The 20550-nt window shown below is 60.9% G+C and overlaps 3 protein-coding genes across 4 annotated transcripts in view; 1 reads left to right on the forward strand and 2 right to left on the reverse strand.

Moving 5' to 3' along the window:
- Positions 1-20550, reverse strand: part of IQCD (IQ motif containing D) — a 138770-nt gene extending 118220 nt beyond the window's left edge. Inside the window, exon 1 of the mRNA XM_061465730.1 lies at positions 20541-20550. The gene's annotated coding sequence lies outside the window, so the exon portion shown is untranslated. The remainder of the gene's footprint in view (positions 1-20540) is intronic.
- On the forward strand, positions 3875-6853 carry LIF (LIF interleukin 6 family cytokine). Of its 2 annotated transcripts, XM_061465648.1 has the most exons (3): positions 3875-3990; positions 5518-5696; positions 5853-6853. In XM_061465648.1, exons 1-3 carry the CDS (start codon positions 3972-3974, stop codon positions 6288-6290), a joined length of 636 nt encoding a protein of 211 aa, XP_061321632.1. In that variant the 5' UTR covers positions 3875-3971; the 3' UTR covers positions 6291-6853. The 2 variants fall into 2 exon arrangements, with proteins under 2 accessions (XP_061321632.1, XP_061321631.1); XM_061465647.1 differs by lacking the exon at positions 3875-3990 and having other exon boundaries at positions 4648-5696.
- Positions 9180-10239, reverse strand: LOC133275645 (uncharacterized protein FLJ37310-like). The gene is made up of 2 exons (XM_061465670.1): positions 10175-10239; positions 9180-9618 (listed from the first exon to the last, which is right to left on the reverse strand). The coding sequence occupies exons 1-2, from the start codon at positions 10237-10239 to the stop codon at positions 9180-9182; spliced, it is 504 nt and encodes a 167-aa protein (XP_061321654.1).

The raw sequence follows: 20550 nt of genomic DNA on the forward strand, positions 1-20550 counted from the left end.
CAGTGGGAAGAGATATTTAAGGACATGCTTTTAATATATAAATATCTATTTTTGTGATAAATCTTATTTTGTATCAACTGAACGTGATGAGGGTTTATTTATGGGTTTCACTATATTTTGGTACTGTGAGAAGGGCAGAGCCCGGGTCTGTATAATGGCACAGGAAATAAAGCGCTGACATCGGCCCATGGGCCCTGTGTCCCTCTGTCCTGATGTCCCTGTGTCCTGGTGTCCTTGTGTCCTGGTATCCTGGTGTCCCGATATCCCTGTGTCTAGGTGTCTGTGGGCAGAGAGGGGCTGTATTCCGGTGTCCTTGCCCAGCCACATGGTGCAGCATGATCTGGGACCTGGCCTGGCACATGGTGTGGCATGACATGGGATGCAGCACACTATGGGATGTGGCACTTGGTGGGATGCAATATGCGATGACATGGGGCACACAATGGGATGCAGCGCACAGTGGTATGTGGCACATGATGGGATGTGGTACCTGGTGGGACGCAGCATGCAATGACATGTGGCACATGATGGGATGTGGTACCTGGTGGGACGCAGCATGCAATGACATGTGGCACATGATGGGATGTGGTACCTGGTGGGATGCAGCATGCAATGACATGTGGCACATGATGGGATGTGGTACCTGGTGGGATGCAGCATGCAATGACATGTGGCACATGATGGGATGTGGTACCTGGTGGGATGCAGCATGCGATAACATGCGGCGCATGATAGGATGCAGCACATGGCACGGCACAGTGTGGCACATGGCGCTGTGTGGCACATGGCATGTGACGTGGCAATGCACCACATCTCATGGCATGGACTGGCAACACCATTGAAGTGCCATGCGGCAGTGGGGCACAACCCATGTGCCACATGTCACCCAGCCCTGTGTGCAAGTGACCTGGAGCAGCTGAACCAAAGCTCCCTTTGCTGTGGCCACCGCGGGGACCCGGCCACCCGATGCCACCGCTGAGTCAAAAACCCTGAGACCTGGTCATGTGGCCCTGGAGTCACTTGTTCCCCCCTGTGCCGTGTGCCGTGTGCCGGTGCCGTGTGCCGGTGCCCGCGGCTGCCCAGCACCGGCACCGCCTCGCTCAGTCACAGGGAGCATCGGCACCGGGACGGCTGGCACTGCGCTGGCACCGCTGCCGTTGGGGACACAAGGAGGGGGCCACGATGTCACCATGAAGCAGCCCGGGCCGGTTTGCCACGCTGCAGGTGACGGTGCCACCACCCGCCGCTGCACCCCGGCAGCGTGCATGGGCTGCGGAGGGGAGGGCGCAGGTACGTGACCCCCGGGACTGGCCCTCGGGGGGTGAGGGGACACCCAGAGAGGGGCTGGCTGTCACCAGGGCTGCTGCCAGCCCACAGGTCCCCATGGGGACACGCAGGGGGACCCCAGCGCCCATCCCATGGGAAAAGCCACCCCATGGTGGGGACATCCCTTGGGCATAGTCCCCAAGGGTCCTGCCACAGGGACCTGCCACTGGGATGGATGCGTGCCTGGGGGTGACACCAGTGGGGCTCAGAGGGGAGGCACCAGACTCATTCCCTGGCATCCCAACCCCCCCCCCCCGTGCAGCCCCAACCCTGGCCCCCAGGGTAGAAATCTGGGGTTCCCCCCATAACCCTAAATGGGGACAGCACGGGATGGGGACCCAGAGGGGACCCAGGAGGGGAGTCTGGGATGGGATGGGGTTGGGGACAGGGCCAGGGGGAGGAGGGCAATTATGGGATGGGGCAGTTCTGGGATGGCTATTGAGGGGACACATAATTACTGGATGAGGATGGAGGGGGCAACTCAGGGATGGGGAGACGAAAGGTCTGGGATGAGGATGGGGGTAAGTTCTAGGGTGGGAATAAGGGGACATTTCTGTCTGGGGATGGGGCGAGGGGGGTAATTATGGGATGGGGAGTGTCTAGTTCTGGTCTGGGGCAGCAGGGGGCAGCATGGGGACAGGGATGGGGAGGGGGGGCAGAGGTGGCCTTGGGACGCTCTGGGCTGGTGCCCATGCTCCTGGGCAGGCTGGGCATGGTGGGGACAGCAGCACAGCAGCGTTCGGTCACTGCCCCCTGCCCGCCCTGCCTCCAGCTCCGCTCCTGAGGTCCCCAAGCCGGGGACACCCCGGGGCCCCCCAGGTTCCCTCTGCTCCCTCCGATGGGGAGGGCTCCCCCCACTTCCCAACCAGCCCCTTCTCCTTGGGACCTATCAGGATCCCCTTCATGCCAGCACCTCATCCCTCGCCCGCATCCCACCTTTCCATGGCACATCCCTGCGAGATCTGCGTAGGGACATTTCTGCCACCAAAGTGATTGGGAAAGGGGACTTTTCCTGGGCATCTCCCCTGTCCAGCCTGGCCTGACCAGGGATTCAGGTTTTCCTATTGGAGCATCCTCCCCTCTAAAGGGAGAACCCTCCTTTTTACCCTGCCTTGAATACCTATTACAAACGAACCCCCAAATCCTTGCCCAGCTCTGGGACATAGCAGCCCTGGGCTGAGGAAATTGTGGGAATGGGCAGCAAATGTCAATCCCTGCACACAGCCGCTCCAAGAACATTCCCTGTTCATTAAGAAACACCCATTCCCGAGCTAATGAAGTGCCATCAGGCATCAGCTCTCTGCCAATAACTGAGGTGCTGCTCGCTGCACCCCAATGAAACCAGGCATGGGCTGCGGGGGCATCCCAGTAAGAACAGACTGGGCTGAAATGGGCTGTGGGGCACCAATGCCACCGGTAAACCTGGTTCATCCATGGGGAAACTGAGGCAGGCAGCAGCTACGTGCCCAGCACCCTCGGCCAGCACAGGGGGGTCCTGGTGTCCCCTCGGGGTGCCACACGGGGGACACCGGGGTCGTGGTGGCTCTTGCATCACCATTCCTCGACTGTCACCGGCGGGTTCACGCTGCCAGGGCACAAACTTGCTAAACCTGATCCAAAGTTTCAGCTGGGCCGTGCCCCTCTGAGGCAGAAAACACACAGAAAATCCATAGAGCAACATCCCCTTTAACCCCTTTTACACCCAACCCGGGGCGCAAACAGCACCCTCGTCCCACAGGACCCCACCTGCTCGGGTGCTCATTTCCATACTGGGTTTAGCACCTTCCCAAGCAGCCCAGCGCAGGCAGTGGGGATGGAAGGGTTAACGGCGGGGGGGGGGGGGGGGGGGGGCTGCCCAGCCTCTCCCCCTGGGTGGGTTTGTCCTTTTTCCTCCAGAAAACCCACCCTTTACTCCTGACATTGGTGCCCAAAGGGACAAACCGATGGCGGGATGGGGGACACTGATGCCACCGCACCCACCCCACTGTGAGCGGGGCTCCCGCACCCCTCGGGGGACCCCGACATCACCTTTTACCCCTCCAACCCCCCCCCAAGTCATCTTTATCCCCCCTTCATTATAGCGACTGATGCTGCAGCCGCCGGGGAAGCCCCATCCCGGGGAGGGGGCCCCGGGGGTGAAAGTGCTGGTGGCTCCGTGACTCACGGCCCCGTGTGCTCACATCGCGCCTCGACAGCGGCACCGCGACACCCCCGAACCCCACGTGCGGCCGCTGGCCTCCCTGCGGGACGGGGGCAATCCCCATTCCCCCCCCCCCCCCCGTTTCCCTTCCCACCCACATCCCCGCAGCACCTCCCCGGCCCCGTGCGTGAAAAGGATTGAAAAATAAAAGGCAGCAGCCCCCAAAGCCGCAATCCCGGTGACATCAACTTTATCAGAAGTTTATTTCTAAGAATCATTCAGGATTTCCAAAGCCCTCGACTTCCTGATTTTCAGTTTCAATAGAAGTAACGATAGTGGTGCTGCTCCCCCCCGCGTCCCCCCCTCCTCCCCTTTCTTACAACACAGGCTGGCTGCCGGACCGGTATATAAACCCCGAGAAGTCCCCCAGTATGAACATGAATTTCTGAAAACTCCCTCTGCCAACACCAATCCCTATTAAGTCGCTCCCGGGACGCGGCTCACAATGAAGTTCGTGCCGGCAGGTAAAAAGAAAACTCAGCTCTGGTGGGGGGGGATTGTTCCCCCTTTCCCACCCTTCCTTCCCTCTCCCCCCGCTCCTCTTTCCCCGGTGATGCTCGGGCACAGGCGGGTCCCGGGTCGCCGCCGCTGCCAGAGCCGGAGCCAGGGCTCCCGCCACGCCGCGTTCCCCCGGGATGAGCATCTCTGGGAATTGGCAGCCGGGAGCGAAGCGCGGCGCTGGCGCGGTGCAGCCAACATCTGGACACTTATATAACTGGAACCGCGGCCAAGAAACGGGGAAAGAAACCCAAAACGGGGGGGGAATAATTTTCTTTTGGGGCTTTTTTGGGCTTTTTTATACTTTTCCACCCCCCTCCTGCTTTTCCTCCTTCTGCGGCTCCCGGTGCTCTGGACCGCCGCTGCCCCGCAGCGCTGGAGCCATGGGGAGGATGCTAAGTGCAGCAGGGAGCGGATGCTGCCCCAGCAGCGGTGTTGGGGGGTCCTATAGGGCAGCACCCACCCGGCCCCCCCCCCCCCCATCAGTCCATCCCCTGGCACATGTGTAATGGGCAGAGGGCAGCGGCCAGGGCAAGGGGAGGATGCAATGAGAGGGGCTTGGGGGGGGGGGGGGTCAGGGCATCTGAATCCCATGGGAAAACCCAGGGAGGGAGGGTCCCCCCCGCCCTGCGCAGGAGGGGGGCGGTGGTGGGCCGGGAATCTCATCACGCCCAGGTAAGTCCTTTCCCACCTGGGCAGGGTAAATAGAACAAGGTTTGAATTACCCGGCGTGGCCGAGGCGCTGGCAAGTGCGGGCAGCTTCGGCTGGGGACGCATCCAGGGCAGCCGGTGCTGGCATCCTGGGGTACCCTGCGCTGGGAATGCCGTGCTCCGGAGGCGCTTGGGCCTCCCTGAGCAGGGATTCTGCTTCGAGGGTTGTGGGGTTGGAGCACCCCGCTCTCACCAGGGTCACCCAGAAGCTCAAGGGTCTCCTTGCTCCGCATCCAGGGATCTCCTGGCTCGTGTCTCTGGCAGCTGCAGCGTCATTCCCGGGGGCTCCTGTTGCCCGTTCCGCAGACAGGGAAACTGAGGCAGGCGCTGGGGCTGGAGCGGGCAGGGAGGGTTTGCCGGAGGCAGGTTTCCTTGCGGGCGCCCCCGGTGAGTCAGCCGGGGCCGGGGTGGGGCCTTGTTCCCGCAGCGCCGGGACAGGGATAACGGAGAGGGAAAGCGCTTTGCATATTTGATCAAACCTAACAGGTCGTCACCGGGCCCCTTGCGAAATGTGGGAATGCCGTGGGGCGCCCCGCCGGGAAGGGAGGCGGGAGAGCGCCTGCCGGGGGGCAGGTGAGGGGCATGGCAGCGGGATGGGAGCCTCTGCACGGCCGGGATGGGAACGTGGGGTCTGCCTTGGACCCCCGGCCCCAGCAGGATGCGGCCCCACTCTGGCTGCACGCCCGGAGCTGGGGACATGCTCAGGGGATGCTCTGCGGTGCCCAGGGACCTCCACCGGCTCGGGCCCCGCCGTGACCTCTCTCTTGCCTCTCCCCCCACAGGCGTCGTGCCCTTCGTGGCCCTGCTCCTGCTGCAGCGGCGGCCGGTGGCCGGGCGGGCGCTGCTGGTGAGCGGCCCCGGCTGCCCGGGCCACGGCTTGTGCCGCTCCAACGTGCAGGAGCAGACCCGCAGGCAGGTTGCGCTGCTCAACGCCACCGCTCAGGACCTCTTCAGCCTCTATGTAAGTGCTGCTCGGGGAGGTTGTGGTCCCCAAACCACCCCTGGGGCTGTTTGTGCATGGATGGGAAGGGCTGGGGACGGTGGCAGGAGGTGCCCGGGGGGGGGGGGGGGGGGGGCGGGCAGGGGACACGGGGATGACGGTGTCCTCTCCTCCCAGCTGAAGTGCCAGGGAGAGCCGTTCAGCAGCGAGACCGACAAGCTCTGCAACCCCGGCAGCGTGTTCTTCCCCGCCTTCCGCGTCAACCGGACGAGCGAGAGGAAGGAGGTGATGGTGGCCATGTACAAGCTCTTCGCCTTCCTCAACGCCTCGCTCGGCAACATCACTCGGGACCAGGAGGAGCTCAACCCCACGGCCAAGGAGCTCCTGGACCGGCTCCACAACACCACCAAGACCACGCGGGGCCTCATCTCCAACCTCACCTGCCTGCTCTGCAAGAACTACAATGTCTTCCAGGTGGACGTCAGCTACGGGGAGAGCTCCAAGGGCAAGAGCACCTTCAAGAAGAAGCAGCAGGGCTGCCAGGTGCTCAGGAAGTACGTGCAGGTCATCGCCCAGGCCGCCCGCATCCTCCTACCTCACCTCAGCCCCCCGTGAGCACCTGCCCCGGCTCCTCTGCCCCGCACCGGCCGCCTCTCAACTCCTATTTATTACCCTGGACCCTGCGCTGGCCCCACCGACCTCTGGCCTTTATCTGCCCCTTGCTGGGGTGAACGTTGCAGCCTGGTGTGTCCCGGGCGGAGCAGAGCTGGGGCCGGCATCCAGCGGGATGAGGCAGCGCATCCCAGAGGTGATGCTGCAGCGCGGGCTGGTCCTGGGATGCATCTCGGCTGTTCCCGTGCTCCATGTGGGGAGCTGTGAGGGGCTGGCGGCAGGGCCAGACTCTGTCCCTCACAGCCGGTGTCCTCCATCCTGGAGAGGGACCCGATGGACATCCCGAGCATCGCCCCAAATCCTCCACTGCCCTGGGAAAAAGGGCTGGGATGAAGGACGCCGGGATGCTGCGGCTGCTGGGGACACCGAGTGCGGGGACCTGCACACCTTGAGGCTGGGCTCTGCCACAAAGGAGCCAAACTGAGGGTACGGGGTGGCCGTGGCAGCTGGGGCTGGGGCTGGGTCCCACCGGCTGGGACAAGGCCACCGCTGGGGACAGAGCCGGCAGCTGCGCTCTGAATGTACCAAGGGCTGTGCACAGCAGAACATGGCCCCGGCGCAGGGACGCGGGGACATGGGGACACGGGGACATGGGGACGGGCCCCAGGCCGGTGGCAGGAGGCGCTGGCTCGCTCCTGGCACCAGAGCGGGCTGTGAGGGTTATTTATTGCCTCGGTGGTAAAGCCCAGCGTGCACCGAGGGCTCCGACCTGGCTTCTAATAATGTTATTAATAATAATAATTAATAATAATTAATAATAAGATTTGTGGTAATATATATAGAGAGAATTCTATTTAAATATTTATTTTTTTATACTTTTTTCCCTCTCTCCCTTTTTTTAAATAAACCAACAGAAACTGACTCCGTTCGGCTTCTCTTTTGCTGGGTTCCCTTCAACTCACCCCCAAACTCCTCTGCTGCTCCTCTGGAACACCCTCAGGGCCAACATAACCCCTCAAGCATCGCAGTGGGTGGGGGGGTTACCATCCCCTGTCCCCCTGCTCCTTCTTCCTCTCCCATCTCCTATGGGAGGCCTGACTGTGAAGGCGTTTTCTAGGGAAGGCGGGGTGGGGGGCTAATGCTTAAACTGACATTTCCCAGCTGCTCAAAAGCACCAGGAGGGTGCAGGAAGCATCGTGGTGCAGGGACCATGATGGTGTGGGGATTATCACAGTGCGGGGAGCATTGTGGTGTGGGGAGCATGTTGGTGCAGGGACCATCATGGAGTGGGGACCATCACGGAGTCGGGACCATCACAGCATGGGAAGCATCATGAAATGGGGAACATCATGCAGTGGTGAGCACCATGGTGTGGGAAGCATCGTGATGCAGGGATCATCATGGCATGGGGAGCATCACGGTTTGGGGAGCATCACAGCATGGGGACCATCGCAGCGCAGGCACCACGGCGGTGCAGGGAGCTGCGCTCTGGCAGTGCCTGGGGGTACTGGGAACCGCTGGAGCTAGCTGGGAAGAGGCAGAGGGAGGAGAGCAAGTGTGTGCGGGTTGGGGGGGGTCAGATAAAGTCCCAGCCGCTTCCCAGGCAGCCCTGGGAGAGGCTCAGCAAAGCTTCTCCATAGCCAAGACCACCAAAGGCTCCAGCAGTGCCCCGGTGCTCGGCGCGGCTCGGCGGGGCTGTATCGGTTAACAAGAGCCTGATTATACAGGAGACGTTGGAGCAGGATGATGAAATTTTCCTCCTCCTCCGGAGCCCTCGGGCCTGGGGCCAAACCTCCCAGGCATGAGACAGCAAGCGGATGAGCTAAGATCCTGTGTGATCATCTCTGTGTCTCGGAGGAGCCCAGACCAACAAAAATCATCACAAAGATGCAAAAGTCCCCCCCCCCGAACCCCTCTTGCTCTCCCCCAAGGGGTCAGGCTGCCCACAGCATCCCCCAGCTCCTATGGGAGGTGTTATGGCATCTGTTTGTCTCCAAACTGGCCCCACCATGGGCAGCCGTGTGCCACACCAGACCGATGGGTGACAGCAGAAGGAGCAGTGTCCAGCTCCATCCTGACCCTGCTCATGGTGGGATGTGAGCCCCAAACCAGCACCAGCTTCCCTGTTCCATAGAGGAGGCGCATGGGGAACACCCCCAGTGGGTACCAGGCAGGTTGTGGGGGTTTCTTCCATCACCTCATCCTGCCACCAGGGAAGGGACCCTGGGTGTCCCCAGTGCCACTGCCCTGGAGGGTGCCCGGATTGCAGCCAGTCTGTGGGACCCATTTCCTGCCTGCACCGCGACATAAGGTGTCCTCAAAGCAATACAGCCACCCCTGAGCCACAGGGATGGGGCCAGGCAGAGCAGCGGGAGGGGTGAGCACCAGCTACTTGGCATGGGCATCATGCAGCAGGGCCAGGTCCTGCAGCACTTGCCAGCACCACTCCAAGGTCACCACATCTCTGTGTCTGGGGATGCTAGGGTGTCCCCATGGCCATCACTGCCATGGCTGCCGTACGGCAAACATCCTGCGTGCTGCATGTGAACACACGCACCTCAGCCCGGCGGGTGCCCGGGGCAGCCACCGCTGATGCGGCTGCGGGGACTCAAGGGGTGTCAGCGGCCGGGGCTGGGGTCGCGCCCTGCGGGGCTGGGCCGGGCGAGCAGCGAGGAGCGGAGCACATCTGCATTTCTCACGCTTGCGTTCAGCGGCCCTGCTCCTCCAGATGGCAAAAATAAATAAATAGAATAAATCAGCCCCTCCTGACACAAATCGGGAACCCGCGCCCGGGCTCCGCGCTTCATGAGTCCCTCTGGAAGGCGGTCAAACACAGGCGAGGACAATGGGTTCACTTCTCCCCTGTGCCGGGTCATTCCCAGTTAAGACTCATTAGCAGCGGGCGGGGATTAACTCTTCCTTCCCTGGGAACGCGGCTCCTGCCGCAGCGAGGACGAGACCCGCGCCCTCCCCACAGCCCCCGCCCTGGGGTGCGAGGTTGGGGCTGGAGGCAGCCCCTGCTCGTGCCGTCTCCATCCTGCGAGCCAGGACGGCGGCCCCGCTCCCAGCGGCCATCCCAGCCTCGGCAAGAGGGAAAGGGCTCTCCATGACCTCAGCCAGCGCCGATCCCACCCAGCCGGCCCCGGCGGAACCGGGCCAGCCCCCGCGCCGGGCTGCGAGCGCCGGGGTGGGGTGGGGGGGGAACCGGCAGGACCCCGTGAGCGCTTCCCCTCCGGCCCCGGGGCTGGAGGAGCCGCTTTGGCCGCGGCAGAGCCGCGGAGGCTCCGGGAGCCGCTCGCTGCGGTGGGAGCGCCGCTGACGCCGGGGCGCTCTGACCAGAGCCCGGCTGCGGGTCAGCGCTGCCTCAGGGAGCGCGGTACGTGAGGAGCCGCGGTGAAGTCAGTGCCGCTGCCTGGGTGTGACGGGCTGACCTCAGCCCTTGGCCCCGCGGCGCGGATCATGTGCTGCCTGACGCCGCACAACCCGGCCGGACGGGTCCGTGCCGCTGCCCCCGGACACCGGCCAGACCGGACTTGCCATCCGCGGGCTGCAGGTGCGGGGCTTGAGCTTCACATCCTCCCCCCCCGCCCCGCGGGTACCCTGCGCTGCAGCAGCAGCAGCATCATCCCAGCTGGGGCCGGGCCGGGATGGGACATCCCATGGAAGAACCCGTTCGGAGCATCCCACCTTCCCCCGTGTCCACCCGGGCTGGGGTCGGCCCCGTTGGTGCCCACATCAGAGCCCCTTCGCCATTCGAGACTTAGCCCCGAGGCTTCATATTTGGGATCGGCGGGTCCCGATCAGGCCCCTGACCCCAAGCCGGGTCCCAGCAGGTCCCTGGGGAGGGGAACATCGTGTCCACAGCGCAGGCGGCAGCTCTTCCCCACCGTCCCAGGCTGGCCACCAGCCCGAGCACGGAAAGGCGAGCGGAGCCCATCTGAAACGCATTCATCCCCGGGCACGGCTGCTGCAATAGCAGATGCTCCTGCGTGGCCCTGACCACATCAGAGCGCGGCGGGCTGGGAGCCGCACGTTCACATGGGAAGAAACAGCCCTTGCCCCAAAGCGGGGACCAGCCGTGACGAATAAACAAGACAATGGCTGCAGGCGAGACGAGCGCAGCCCCTGCCGCAGGACCCGGCTCCCGGAGCCGCCGCCGTGCCCGGCAGGGGACTTGGCACGGGCCGGCCAGCGCCGGGGGGAGCCCAGGGGCCGCATCCGGACCCCCCGGCGGAGCAGTGGCTGTGTGACACGGCTGGAGCGCGGCGCTGGCCCCGGCACGGATGACACATCCCGGCGGCCCCCAGGGACCCTCGGCGGCAGCTTTGCTCAGCAAGTGTTTAGTCTCACAGTGAGCGAGCCTGGAGCGGGGTCAGAGGCAGCCGGAGAGGCCTCTCCTTGCTGCACCTCAGCTGCAGAGGGCTTTGGGGACCCTTCTCCATCAGCCTCCATCAAGGGTGGGATTCGCTGCCTTGGCTTTTGACAGGAGTGAAGGGCAGGTGTCTGCTGGTGGGGGCTACCCCAGCACAGCTTTCATTCAGTCACAGAATCCCAGCCTGGTTGGGGTTGGAAGGGACCTTAAAGCTCCTCCAGCTCCAACCCCTGCCACGGGCAGGGACCCCTTCCACTAGAGCAGCTTGCTCCAAGCCCCAGTGTCCAACCTGGCCTTGAACACTGCCAGGGATGGGGCAGCCACAGCTTCTCTGGGCACCCTGGGCCAGCGCCTCAGCACCCTCACAGGGAAGAGCTTCTGCCTGAGGGCTCATCTCAGTCTCCCCTCTATTGCCCTCAGACAGCCCTGGGTGCTCTCTTCACTGATGGAGGACCCTTGCTAAAGGGGAGAAACCAGTGACATCCCATGAAGATGGTGGGGAAGGATCAGCTCCAGGTCCAAGCAGGAGCTTGGTGCCCAGGGTCCCCAGAGCCAGGGTGACATGGCACACCGAGGGGCACGTACCACTGGAGCCCCACATGCTATGCCTGCTGACACAGCTCATGGTCCCTGGCCCTGGAAAGCAAAGGGGGTTGTGCCATGCTTGGCTGCAGCTCAGCGTGCCCTGGTGGGAAGATGAGCCTTGGCCATCATCCTTCCCACTGGGACAGGGAAGAATGTGGAAAACCATCAAAAGCGGCGGAGATTCCTGGAGAACCAGAGCAAATGGAGAGCAGAGATCTCTGTTGCTGTTAAAGGGAGATGGCAGAAGGGAACAGCCATGACCCCGGCTGGATCTACCGGCCTCTGAGGTGTTCAGCTCCTCTTGGGTCTCCCCAGGCTCTCCAAGCCCAGCAAGAGGCAGCACCTCCAGCCCAACAGCACCTAAAACTTGGGGATGCCCAACCCTGTAGCACTTCCAGCACCCAGCCTCAGCAGGACCCCACCACTGGAACCCCCTGCCCACGGCAGCAGCAGGGCAGTGACCAAGCCCCGATGGGCACCTTGGTGTCCCCACTGAACATGGCTGCACCTCACCGCGGTGCTAAGCTCACGGCAAGGGTGCGCCCAGAGAAGCTGTGGCTGCCCCATCCCTGGCAGTGTTCAAGGCCAGGTTGGACACAGGGGCTTGGAGCAAGCTGCTCCAGTGGAAGGGGTCCCTGCCCGTGGCAGGGGTTGGAGCTGGAGGAGCTTTAAGGTCCCTTGAACCCAAACCAGGCCGGGATTCCGGGATTCAATGGTGCCAAGCATCCCCCCAGCTCTCGCTGCCTCTGGGTACGTTTCAGGGCCGGAAGAGCTGACCCGTGACTCTGTTGCAGCAAAATGAAGCTGGGGGACAGCGCTGCCCAGCTCGGGGCACGCTCCCCTCTCCCCGGCCGCTGGCTCCCTGGGGCTGTCTGCTCACAGGACACGGGGTGCGTGCAGCCCCGATGGGCGAGCGCGGGCACGCCTGCGGCTGCAAACCGCGGCTGAGCGAGGAGGCCCGAGGCTGCAGAGATCGGAGGTTCCTGCGGGTCTTGCGGAGACCTGAGCTGCCGAGGAGCCAGCCCCAAGCGAGCCCCCACGGCAGCACGGAGGCTGCAGCCTGAGCCCAGCCTTTACCAGCCACCGGAGAATCTCCTCCTCCGCAGCCGGGTGCCGCGAGGCACGAACCTGCCAGGAACGCTGCTCCTGACTCATCCTCTGCTCCTAGAAGGGCTCCTGCTCTCCTTCTTCCCAGCCCGGCATTTCCCACATGGGCTCTGCACCTGACTGAGGGGCAGGGAGGGCAGCGCCGGGTGGGCGAAGTGAGATGTCTGCCGGGTTTCGGGATGGGGCTTTCCATACGGAAGCTGTGGTTGCCCCACCTTGGTGCTGCCAAACACCCCACCTGGGTGCTGCTGTACGTCAGCCTCAGGTGAGGCAGCAGTGGCTCTCCCTGGTACCCAACACCACAGCTCCACTGGTCCCCAGCACTCCGGTTCCACTGGTTCCCATCACCTGGCACCACCTGTCCCCATCACCCTGGCACTGCCAGTCCCCATCATTCCTGGTGTACAACCAGTCCCCATCACCCTGGCACTGCCGGTCCCCATCATTCCTGGTGTACCACCAGTCCCCATCACCTTGGCTCTGCCGATCCCCATCATTCCTGGTGTACCACCAGTCCCCATCACCCTGGCACTGCTGGTCCCCATCACTCTGGTACCACTGGTTCCCAACACCCAAGCACTGCCAGTCCCCAGCACCCCAGCATGTTATCCCCATCACCCTGGTTCCACTGGTCCCCAGCACAGTTGGTCCCCATGACCCCAGCACCAGGTCCCCAGTGCACCAGAAGCCACAACACCTCAAGGACCAGGTTTTCCCATCCCCTGGGGACAAAGCAAAAGGCTCTCCCCTTTCCTGCAAAAACACAACTCCTACTAAAGCTTCCTTCACCCCTTCCAGCACGCGGGGCAGAGGGGACCCGCTGGCTCCTGATCCCGGCACATCCCACATGCTCGTCCCACAGCCAAGCCCGGGAGGAAACAAGCCCCAGCTGTGCCTCTGCTCAGCTACTGCGACCGGGCTCTTCCCCAGGAGGTCTCAGACCAGCGCAGGGAGGGACTTGCCCCATCGCCCCGGAGCCAGGGCAGAACAAGCTGCACTTCACAGCCTGGAGGTGCAAAGGCCAACAGCAGGCTCCCGGCTCCCGACCCCGATCCATGGGGATCGCTGTCCCCCTCCCCGTGACCCGCTCGCCCCAAAGCGGCCGCGGGGCCGGTTTCGCACACGGGGTGTGTTTACGTGTCCCCGTGTCAGCCCACATCTGTGTTTACGTGTGTGTTTCCGTGCGTGTGCGTGTGGCTCCGTGTGTGTGGCGGGGTTTCGGGTGCGTACGGGCGTCTCTTCGCATCGGGCTCTCAGCTAACCTCTTGGAACACGACAACAAGGCTGGAAGCCTGGCAGCTGTTCCCAGAGCCCCGCTCCAGCGCCGCTTCCAGACAGCCGGTAACCGCAGGGCTGATGACCGAGCACACACGCTTCTCTTCGGGCCTTCTCCTCTGCGCAGTCACATGCTCCGAGACAAAGGAAATTAAAGGCTCTATCGATAGCAATAACCATGTCCCGGGAGCAGCGGCTCCGCAGGGGGCTGGGAAGTGCCGGCAGCGCTGGGACACGGGGCTCGCGGTGCTGCCGGGGCCGTGGCACCGGGGCTCAGCCGGAGGTTGGGTGGGCATTGGCAGCCCCGCTGAGCCCGGGGGAGGCCTGGGAGGGCTCCAGCACCGCCGCGGCGCTGGCCACGGCCACGTTGGATTTCTCATGGAAACTTGTGCAGGATCCTGCCAGGTCCCAGGGATTTTTCCCTTGCCTTTGCCCAGATTCTCTCCAAGCAGCGCCTCTGATTCCCTCCAGCTGCCTGCACGCGAGCGCCGCAGCGAGCGCCCGCAGCCGGGATGGGAGCTGCTGCTGTCACCGGTGTCCCCACGGGCTCTGTTAGTGGGGAAGCCGGGGGGACAGCGAGGTGTCAGCACAGGGTTAGGGGCTGAGACGGGGGGGGGGACATACCAAAGTGATGGGAGAGCGCTGGGAAGCAGGGCTGGTGCGGGCAGGCTGCAGAGCGGGGATGAGCGCGATCTGACAGCAGCTGGCAGGGCACAGGAACCCCTCTTCCTGCAGCTGCAGCTCATGGGATAACTCGAATGCTGCCAGCACGGGACACAGCCTGCCAGAAAGGATGGAAAAGCCCAGCGCTGGCTTAGCCTGGACAAGGTGAGGTGGGAGCTGCAGGGGCCGTGGTGAGCAGGGCAGAGCCACCAGCGGAGGGCGGAACAAGAAACTGGGATTTGAACACAGCAAGAGACATCCTGGGGAGATTTCCCTATGGCCAGGCTGGGGATGCGCTGGGATTGCTGCCCGTGGAACAGCCCCAGGAAGCAGCAGGATGGGGATGCAGAGCAGCTCGCTCTCACCAAGGAGCTGCTCACCACTGCATCTCCAAGCATCGGCCCCCGATTCCATGGACTTTCTCCCAACCTCAACCTCCCGGCTGGGATGCGCAACTGGTTTGGTTGAGAGCGGATGGAGGCGAGAGGAGACATCCAGGGTGAGGGGCTGGATTCAGGCAGCTGAATGGTCTAAATCCCTTCTGGAGCCAGGAGGTTGTTTTGGCTTCCTTACAGCAGTGTCCAGCCCACTGTGGGAAAGCGATGAGCAGCGATCACCACTCTGCCTCGCTACAGGCGGTGTCACAAGGCTCAGAGAGGGGCTGCGGAACCAAGGCATTTTTGGCTGAAACCCATCTTTTCATAAGCACAGGGGAGGAGGGACCCAGCTGGGCAGAAAGCAGGCAGGGCAGTTCCCAGCTCCTTCAAACCCTAACCTGAGCCTGTACCTCTCAGCCCAGCCTCTCCTGCCCCATCCGCACCCGGCTGCCTGCACGGACTCATCCCACCTTTACCCCCCAAACCCCAACCTTTCCACTCACCCCTTTTAGGGGGAATTCTGCAAAGTGCAGCCCAAAAGGCAGCGAGGCCCCAGCAGCACCCAGGGCCTTTTGCGGGTGGACATGGTGGTGGGGCAGTGCTGGAGGGCAAAGAGCTTCCCTTCCCGGGAACTGGAGGGGAAGGAAGCGCGGCCAGGACGCGCCGGCCGCCGCTTCCGCTGCTCCGAGCCGCAGCGCCGCTTCCTCGGGCACCACGGGCAGCCGGTGGGGAGGGACGGCCGGCACGGATGCTCCATCCCCCCGTGGTGAGCGGCCATCCGTGTGGATGCCAGATGCAAGCTCAGCCCCGTGGGATCAGCCCGCAGGCCTCAATGCAATGCGCTGGGAGACATCCAGAGCTGCTCACGAGCTGGAGCTGGCACCGTGACTGCTGGGCCCTGAGCCTGGTCTGCAGCTCAGGGCTCGATGTTAGCATGGAGCACGGCAACATCGAGCAAGTGGCAACCAGGAGGAGCAGGGCAGGAGGGAGGCACCATGGGAAACCCTCCTGGTCCCTGGGGCTCGGGCTTCTCTTGGCCTTGGCAGGCTGAGAGAGCTGGGCTGGGTCAGCCTGGAGAAGAGAAGGCTCCTGAAGGGGAGACCTGAGAGCAGCTCCAGTGCCTAAAGGGGCTGCAGGAAAGCTGGAGAGGGGCTTGGGACAAGGGATGTAGGGACAGGAAAAGGGAGAATGGCTTTAACCTGCCAGAGGGGAGACTGAGATGAGCTCTTAGGCAGAAGCTCTTCCCTGTGAGGGTGCTGAGGCGCTGGCACAGGGTGCCCAGAGAAGCTGTGGCTGCCCCATCCCTGGCAGTGTTCAAGGCCAGGTTGGACACAGGGGCTTGGAGCAAGCTGCTCTAGTGGAAGGGGTCCCTGCCCGTGGCAGGGGATTGAGCTTTAAGGTCCCTTCCAACCCAAACCAGGCTGGGATTCTATGAAAACAGTGGAGGAGGCTGTTTGGTGCTGCCCACCCGTGACACAGGGACACAGCTGAGTGTGTGGTCCATGAGGATGGCTGCCTCCCAGCAGCACCAGGAAGAGGATGGCAGGAGCAAGGGAGCTGCTCCTCTTTGCCTCTACATGGGAGAGCACCAGGAACAGAGAGCTCAGGTGAGGGGAAATCCAAGGTCCTCCTCCCTCTTTGAGACGAGATTTGTGCATTCATGTCCCTGGGTAAAACATCGCCTGTGGAAGCCCACCTTGCTCTGACATCCCAGGGCAGGCCCTGCCGCAGGGCTGGACCTGCTCTGCCCCATCCAAGGGCAGGCTGCAGTCCCTCGGTCCCACGCAGGCGCTGATTTCCATATTCCCCTTCTTCTTTCCCAGGTGAGTCTCCGAGAAGGAACTTCCCACCAAGAACAGACTTGCCTGGCCCCAGCGAGGGGGAATCTGCTCCCTGGCTTTGCTTAACAACTTGCTCTTACTCAGAAGGCACCAAGGCTGCTCCGTAGCCTCCTGCCTAGCAGAGGGCAGCTGTTGTGGCTGGCCTCCCTCTTCCTCCCGGCCCACGCAGGTGGGTTCAGTTCCTTGCAAAGAGCTGCCTGTTCATGTGTTTCCTTAGCAAAGGTATGTTCCTTGGCTGCAGGAACAGCGGAACAAGAGCTCAGTGAAGAAGGTTCTTCCCTCCTTCCTTGGCCTAAGTAGGTCAGCAAAGCCCTCATTGCATCCTGGCAGCAGGAGGCCTGGGGCACCTTTATTACCTCCTTCACCTGCCACTCCGAAAATGCCATAGATAAGGCTCAAAACCCCATGTCCCAAGTGCAGCACCAGCTCTGGAATCACCTCCCAGCAGCATCTTCCAACGAATTGTCCATGAATCAGCTTTTTTGCAGCAGAAACCCCAGTTTCTGAGGAGTGGGAATAGTCGCCAAAACCTCCTTGAGGACTTCCCAAAGTTCAGCCCCTTGCCTGATTCCCATTCCATCTTTGCTGTCACCTGCCAAACCACCTTCTTGCCCACCTCTCCCCAGTGTCACCTCCACCCGATGAGCCCGCCCAAGGCAGGCTGTGCTGGTGTAGGGACAGGCAGACCCCAGACACCTCCTGGAATGCCATACACACTGCAGGATTTATGGGGATCAACACTGATCTTTGGGATCAGCCACAGAAAGTGACTCTTTGTTCCTCCAAAGGCTGCCGAAATACTGAAGTCAGCAAAAGTCTCGTCCTTCCTGCCCCAGTAAGGGATGCCTAAACCTTAATTTGGGTCAAAGGAAGACAGAATGGCCAGATCAGACCTAAAGCACAAGCAGTCAGTCTCTGCCTCTGGCAGTAACTCACACCACATGCTGCAGAGGAAGGTGCAAAGCCTCCTTGGTGCACAGATGGAAAAGAATCCCCCCATGCATGACTTCTCATCACCCCACACAAGGCCCCAGGAGCAAGTCCACTGGCTTTGCTGGTCACTAGCAGCTCGATGTGGATGGGTATTCACACCAGCTCGTTCAAGGAGCAGTGATGGGGAAACATCCCTCTACAGGTAATGGAGAAAGAGAGATGAAAGACTTCCTTTGAAGTGATTCAGAAGAAGAGTTCACCTCTGCTCTGACTCATGCCAGGGAAGAGCTGATCTCTCTTCATTGACCAAATACGGAGTTTAGGGCTGTTGGCCTTCAGTTAGACCCTTCTAACACCTTGAATTAGGGTGAAAAAAACATCAGAAAGGATTTCAGCTTCAGCAGAACACCCCTCCATAGGGACCTCTCTTAGATCACACAACCATAGAATGGTTTGGGTTGAAGGGACCTTAAAGCTCCTCCAGCTCCAACCCCTGCCATGGGCAGGGACACCTTCCCCTAGAGCAGCTTGCTCCAAGCCCCTGTGTCCAACCTGGCCTTGAACACTGCCAGGGATGGAGTACGCCATGCCAGCGCCTCAGCACCCCCATACGCCTCCCTCAAACACCCCAGAACACACAACTAAGGTGCAGAGCACAAAGTAAGATGGCAGCAAAGAGCTGCGTTTAGTAAACACTTCATTTCCCAAAGCCCCGCTTCACAAGGCTCTCTGGTGATAGTCCAGATTAACCAAGGAAATTCTCAACAGAAGTCTATGCAATATCAGAAACTCCAGTTTAGCACCTGATGACAGACCCTGGCGGACTGACACCTCCACATCACCCCCTGCAGACTTGTGTGATCTCGGGGGAGTCACTTCCAGCCTGAATTTAAGCTTCTCCCTCTTTACAGCAGGGAGAAAGATGTTCAACCTCCTTTGCAAAGAGCCCTGTGAGCCACGGATGAAATAAGCACCTGTGGGTGAACGGAATTACTATCGGAGGGCGGAGGAAATACCGATTGCAAGACACTGAAAACTCCAGGCCTGCCCAGGGGCAGTGTTTCCTGCCACGGTGATGCGTGTGGGGCTGCCCGTGGCACAGGCAGAGCCGAGGTGACGTAAGGAGCAGGAGCTCTGGGTGCGATGTGAGCTCACAGCAAGCCTGGACACCAGCCTGGACATCGCCGCGGTCCAGCCCCGCATCCCTCAGCTGCAGGAACCCGAGCAGTGAGCAGCACATGGAGCGACTTCAAAGCGGGCTGAGCTCAGCACCCCCGCCCTGCGCCGGCCACCGCGGCCTCGCAGGTTGGAGGTTCACACACTGAGCTCCAGCAGCAATTATCACAGCGCTTGAGTCATCGGGAGCCGCGCTGACCGCTCCTCAGTACTTCCTTTGTCCGACGTGGAAGGATGCCCAGGCAGGACTATCTGACTTTCACATCTAACGCTCTTTCCTAAGAGAGCTTCTTACACAGCAAAGCTCTGTTGCTGGGCTATAGGGAATTTTTGTCCCAGGCTTCTTGACGTGATCCTTTTCAGACAGAAACCCCTGACTCATGAAGCCGTGACGTTGACTATACTGCTGTGTAAGGCCTGACACAATTAGACACTTGGCACCCGCTTCCTCCGCATCCAGCCAAGGAGAATATATGCATTTTTGAAAAGTGAATATTTCTATTTTCTCCTTTAAAGCAAAGGGCAGAGGAGGGAAGCCTCGGCAATGCCTTAGTAATGAGGGTCACCCAAACACAGTCAATGTCTCCCACTGGATAGTTAAATGAGAGAAATGAAAAACTAATGGTTTTCCCTTTCCCTTTGCAACCAGTGGCCAAATATGCTGATTCTCTTCCGGAATGAGCAGCTGCCAAGTTCAGAGAAGAAAATCTCTTGTAGCCAAGTAGCTCAGCTCTTACATTCTCTCAAACAGCCTGGGAAAAGGAAAGCTGGCCAGCCAAGCGGCTCAGTAACTCCTGAAAACAAGGAGGTGATGGCCCTCCGAAGCAGCGCCGACACGGCAAGTTCACGCGCAAACTGACGCCTCTTTAAGGCTGCAAATGGACACAACCATGTCCAATCCTTGCTCATGCTTGGACCTCCTTTGTAGAAACATCACAGCTTGACTGTGAGTCCAATTTCCAAGTCAGCAAAACCCTTGGAGCACACACTACGCAAGCAGCAAGCACTGGATGTCCCTGTCCGGCCTTATCCAAAACGTATGGAAATACTGAATGTGTCTGGGTTTTTTTTTGCCCCAAAGTCTCAGGTTGAGCTCTCTGTGCAGTACTTTGAAGTAAAAAAAGCCTTGGGCCGGTTGCCTGACAGCATGTACTTTCTATTTTCAGTGTAATTCCACTGCATGGAGAGGGAAAGCAGGTAACTGCCAAGCCACCAGAAGCCAAAGGAAATATTTGGTTGTGTGCAGGCAACTACGCTTTGTCTCGATGTCATGCTTACCAGTACCTCCCATGTCTGAAGTCTACACTGGTTCATAGAATCACAGAATCATTGAATGACTAGCGTTAGAGAGGACCTTAAGATCATCCAGTTCCAGCCCCCTGCCATGAGCAGGGATGCCTCACGCTACACCATGTCACCCAAGGCTCTGTTCAACTTGGCCTTGAAACCCCAGAACCTTTTTACCATGGATTAACACCAAGATTGTTTCGGGGGAGTTTTGCCATGTGCTGTTCTACAGCCTCCTGCTCCTCTTGAAGTGGGTCTACATGGAGGTTGGTGTCAAAAGAAGTCCATGGCCCCTGCCCCACAGCCCTGAGCTTGTTCTCACCATTCCCCTTGCACCATCGTCAGCACGTTGGCCATGGGGTAAGGCAGAGCAGGGAAAGGTTCTGGCTGAAAACTGACCCAACAAAGAGACTTGATCTAAGGTTTTAGGAGAATAGACAGGTAATGCCATGAGTGCTGTCCCTTCCCAACAACCTGCTTAGGGACACAGCCAGGAATGACCAAAGCCCTGCTGAAATCTGATTTTATGGCATAGGAGGAACGATCAATGGCAAGTAATGGCCTCCACTGAACAAGACCCAGTCTTCAATAAATGCGGGGGAAGATGCTGGGACTGGGGAGCTGTAGCAGGGGACACCTGGAGATGT

This window comes from Pezoporus flaviventris, unplaced genomic scaffold (genome assembly GCF_033815535.1).
Source record: "Pezoporus flaviventris isolate CSIRO_AGI_PZ_B2104156 unplaced genomic scaffold, CSIRO_AGI_Pfla_v1 ptg000041l, whole genome shotgun sequence".
Lineage (NCBI taxonomy): Eukaryota > Metazoa > Chordata > Aves > Psittaciformes > Psittacidae > Pezoporus > Pezoporus flaviventris.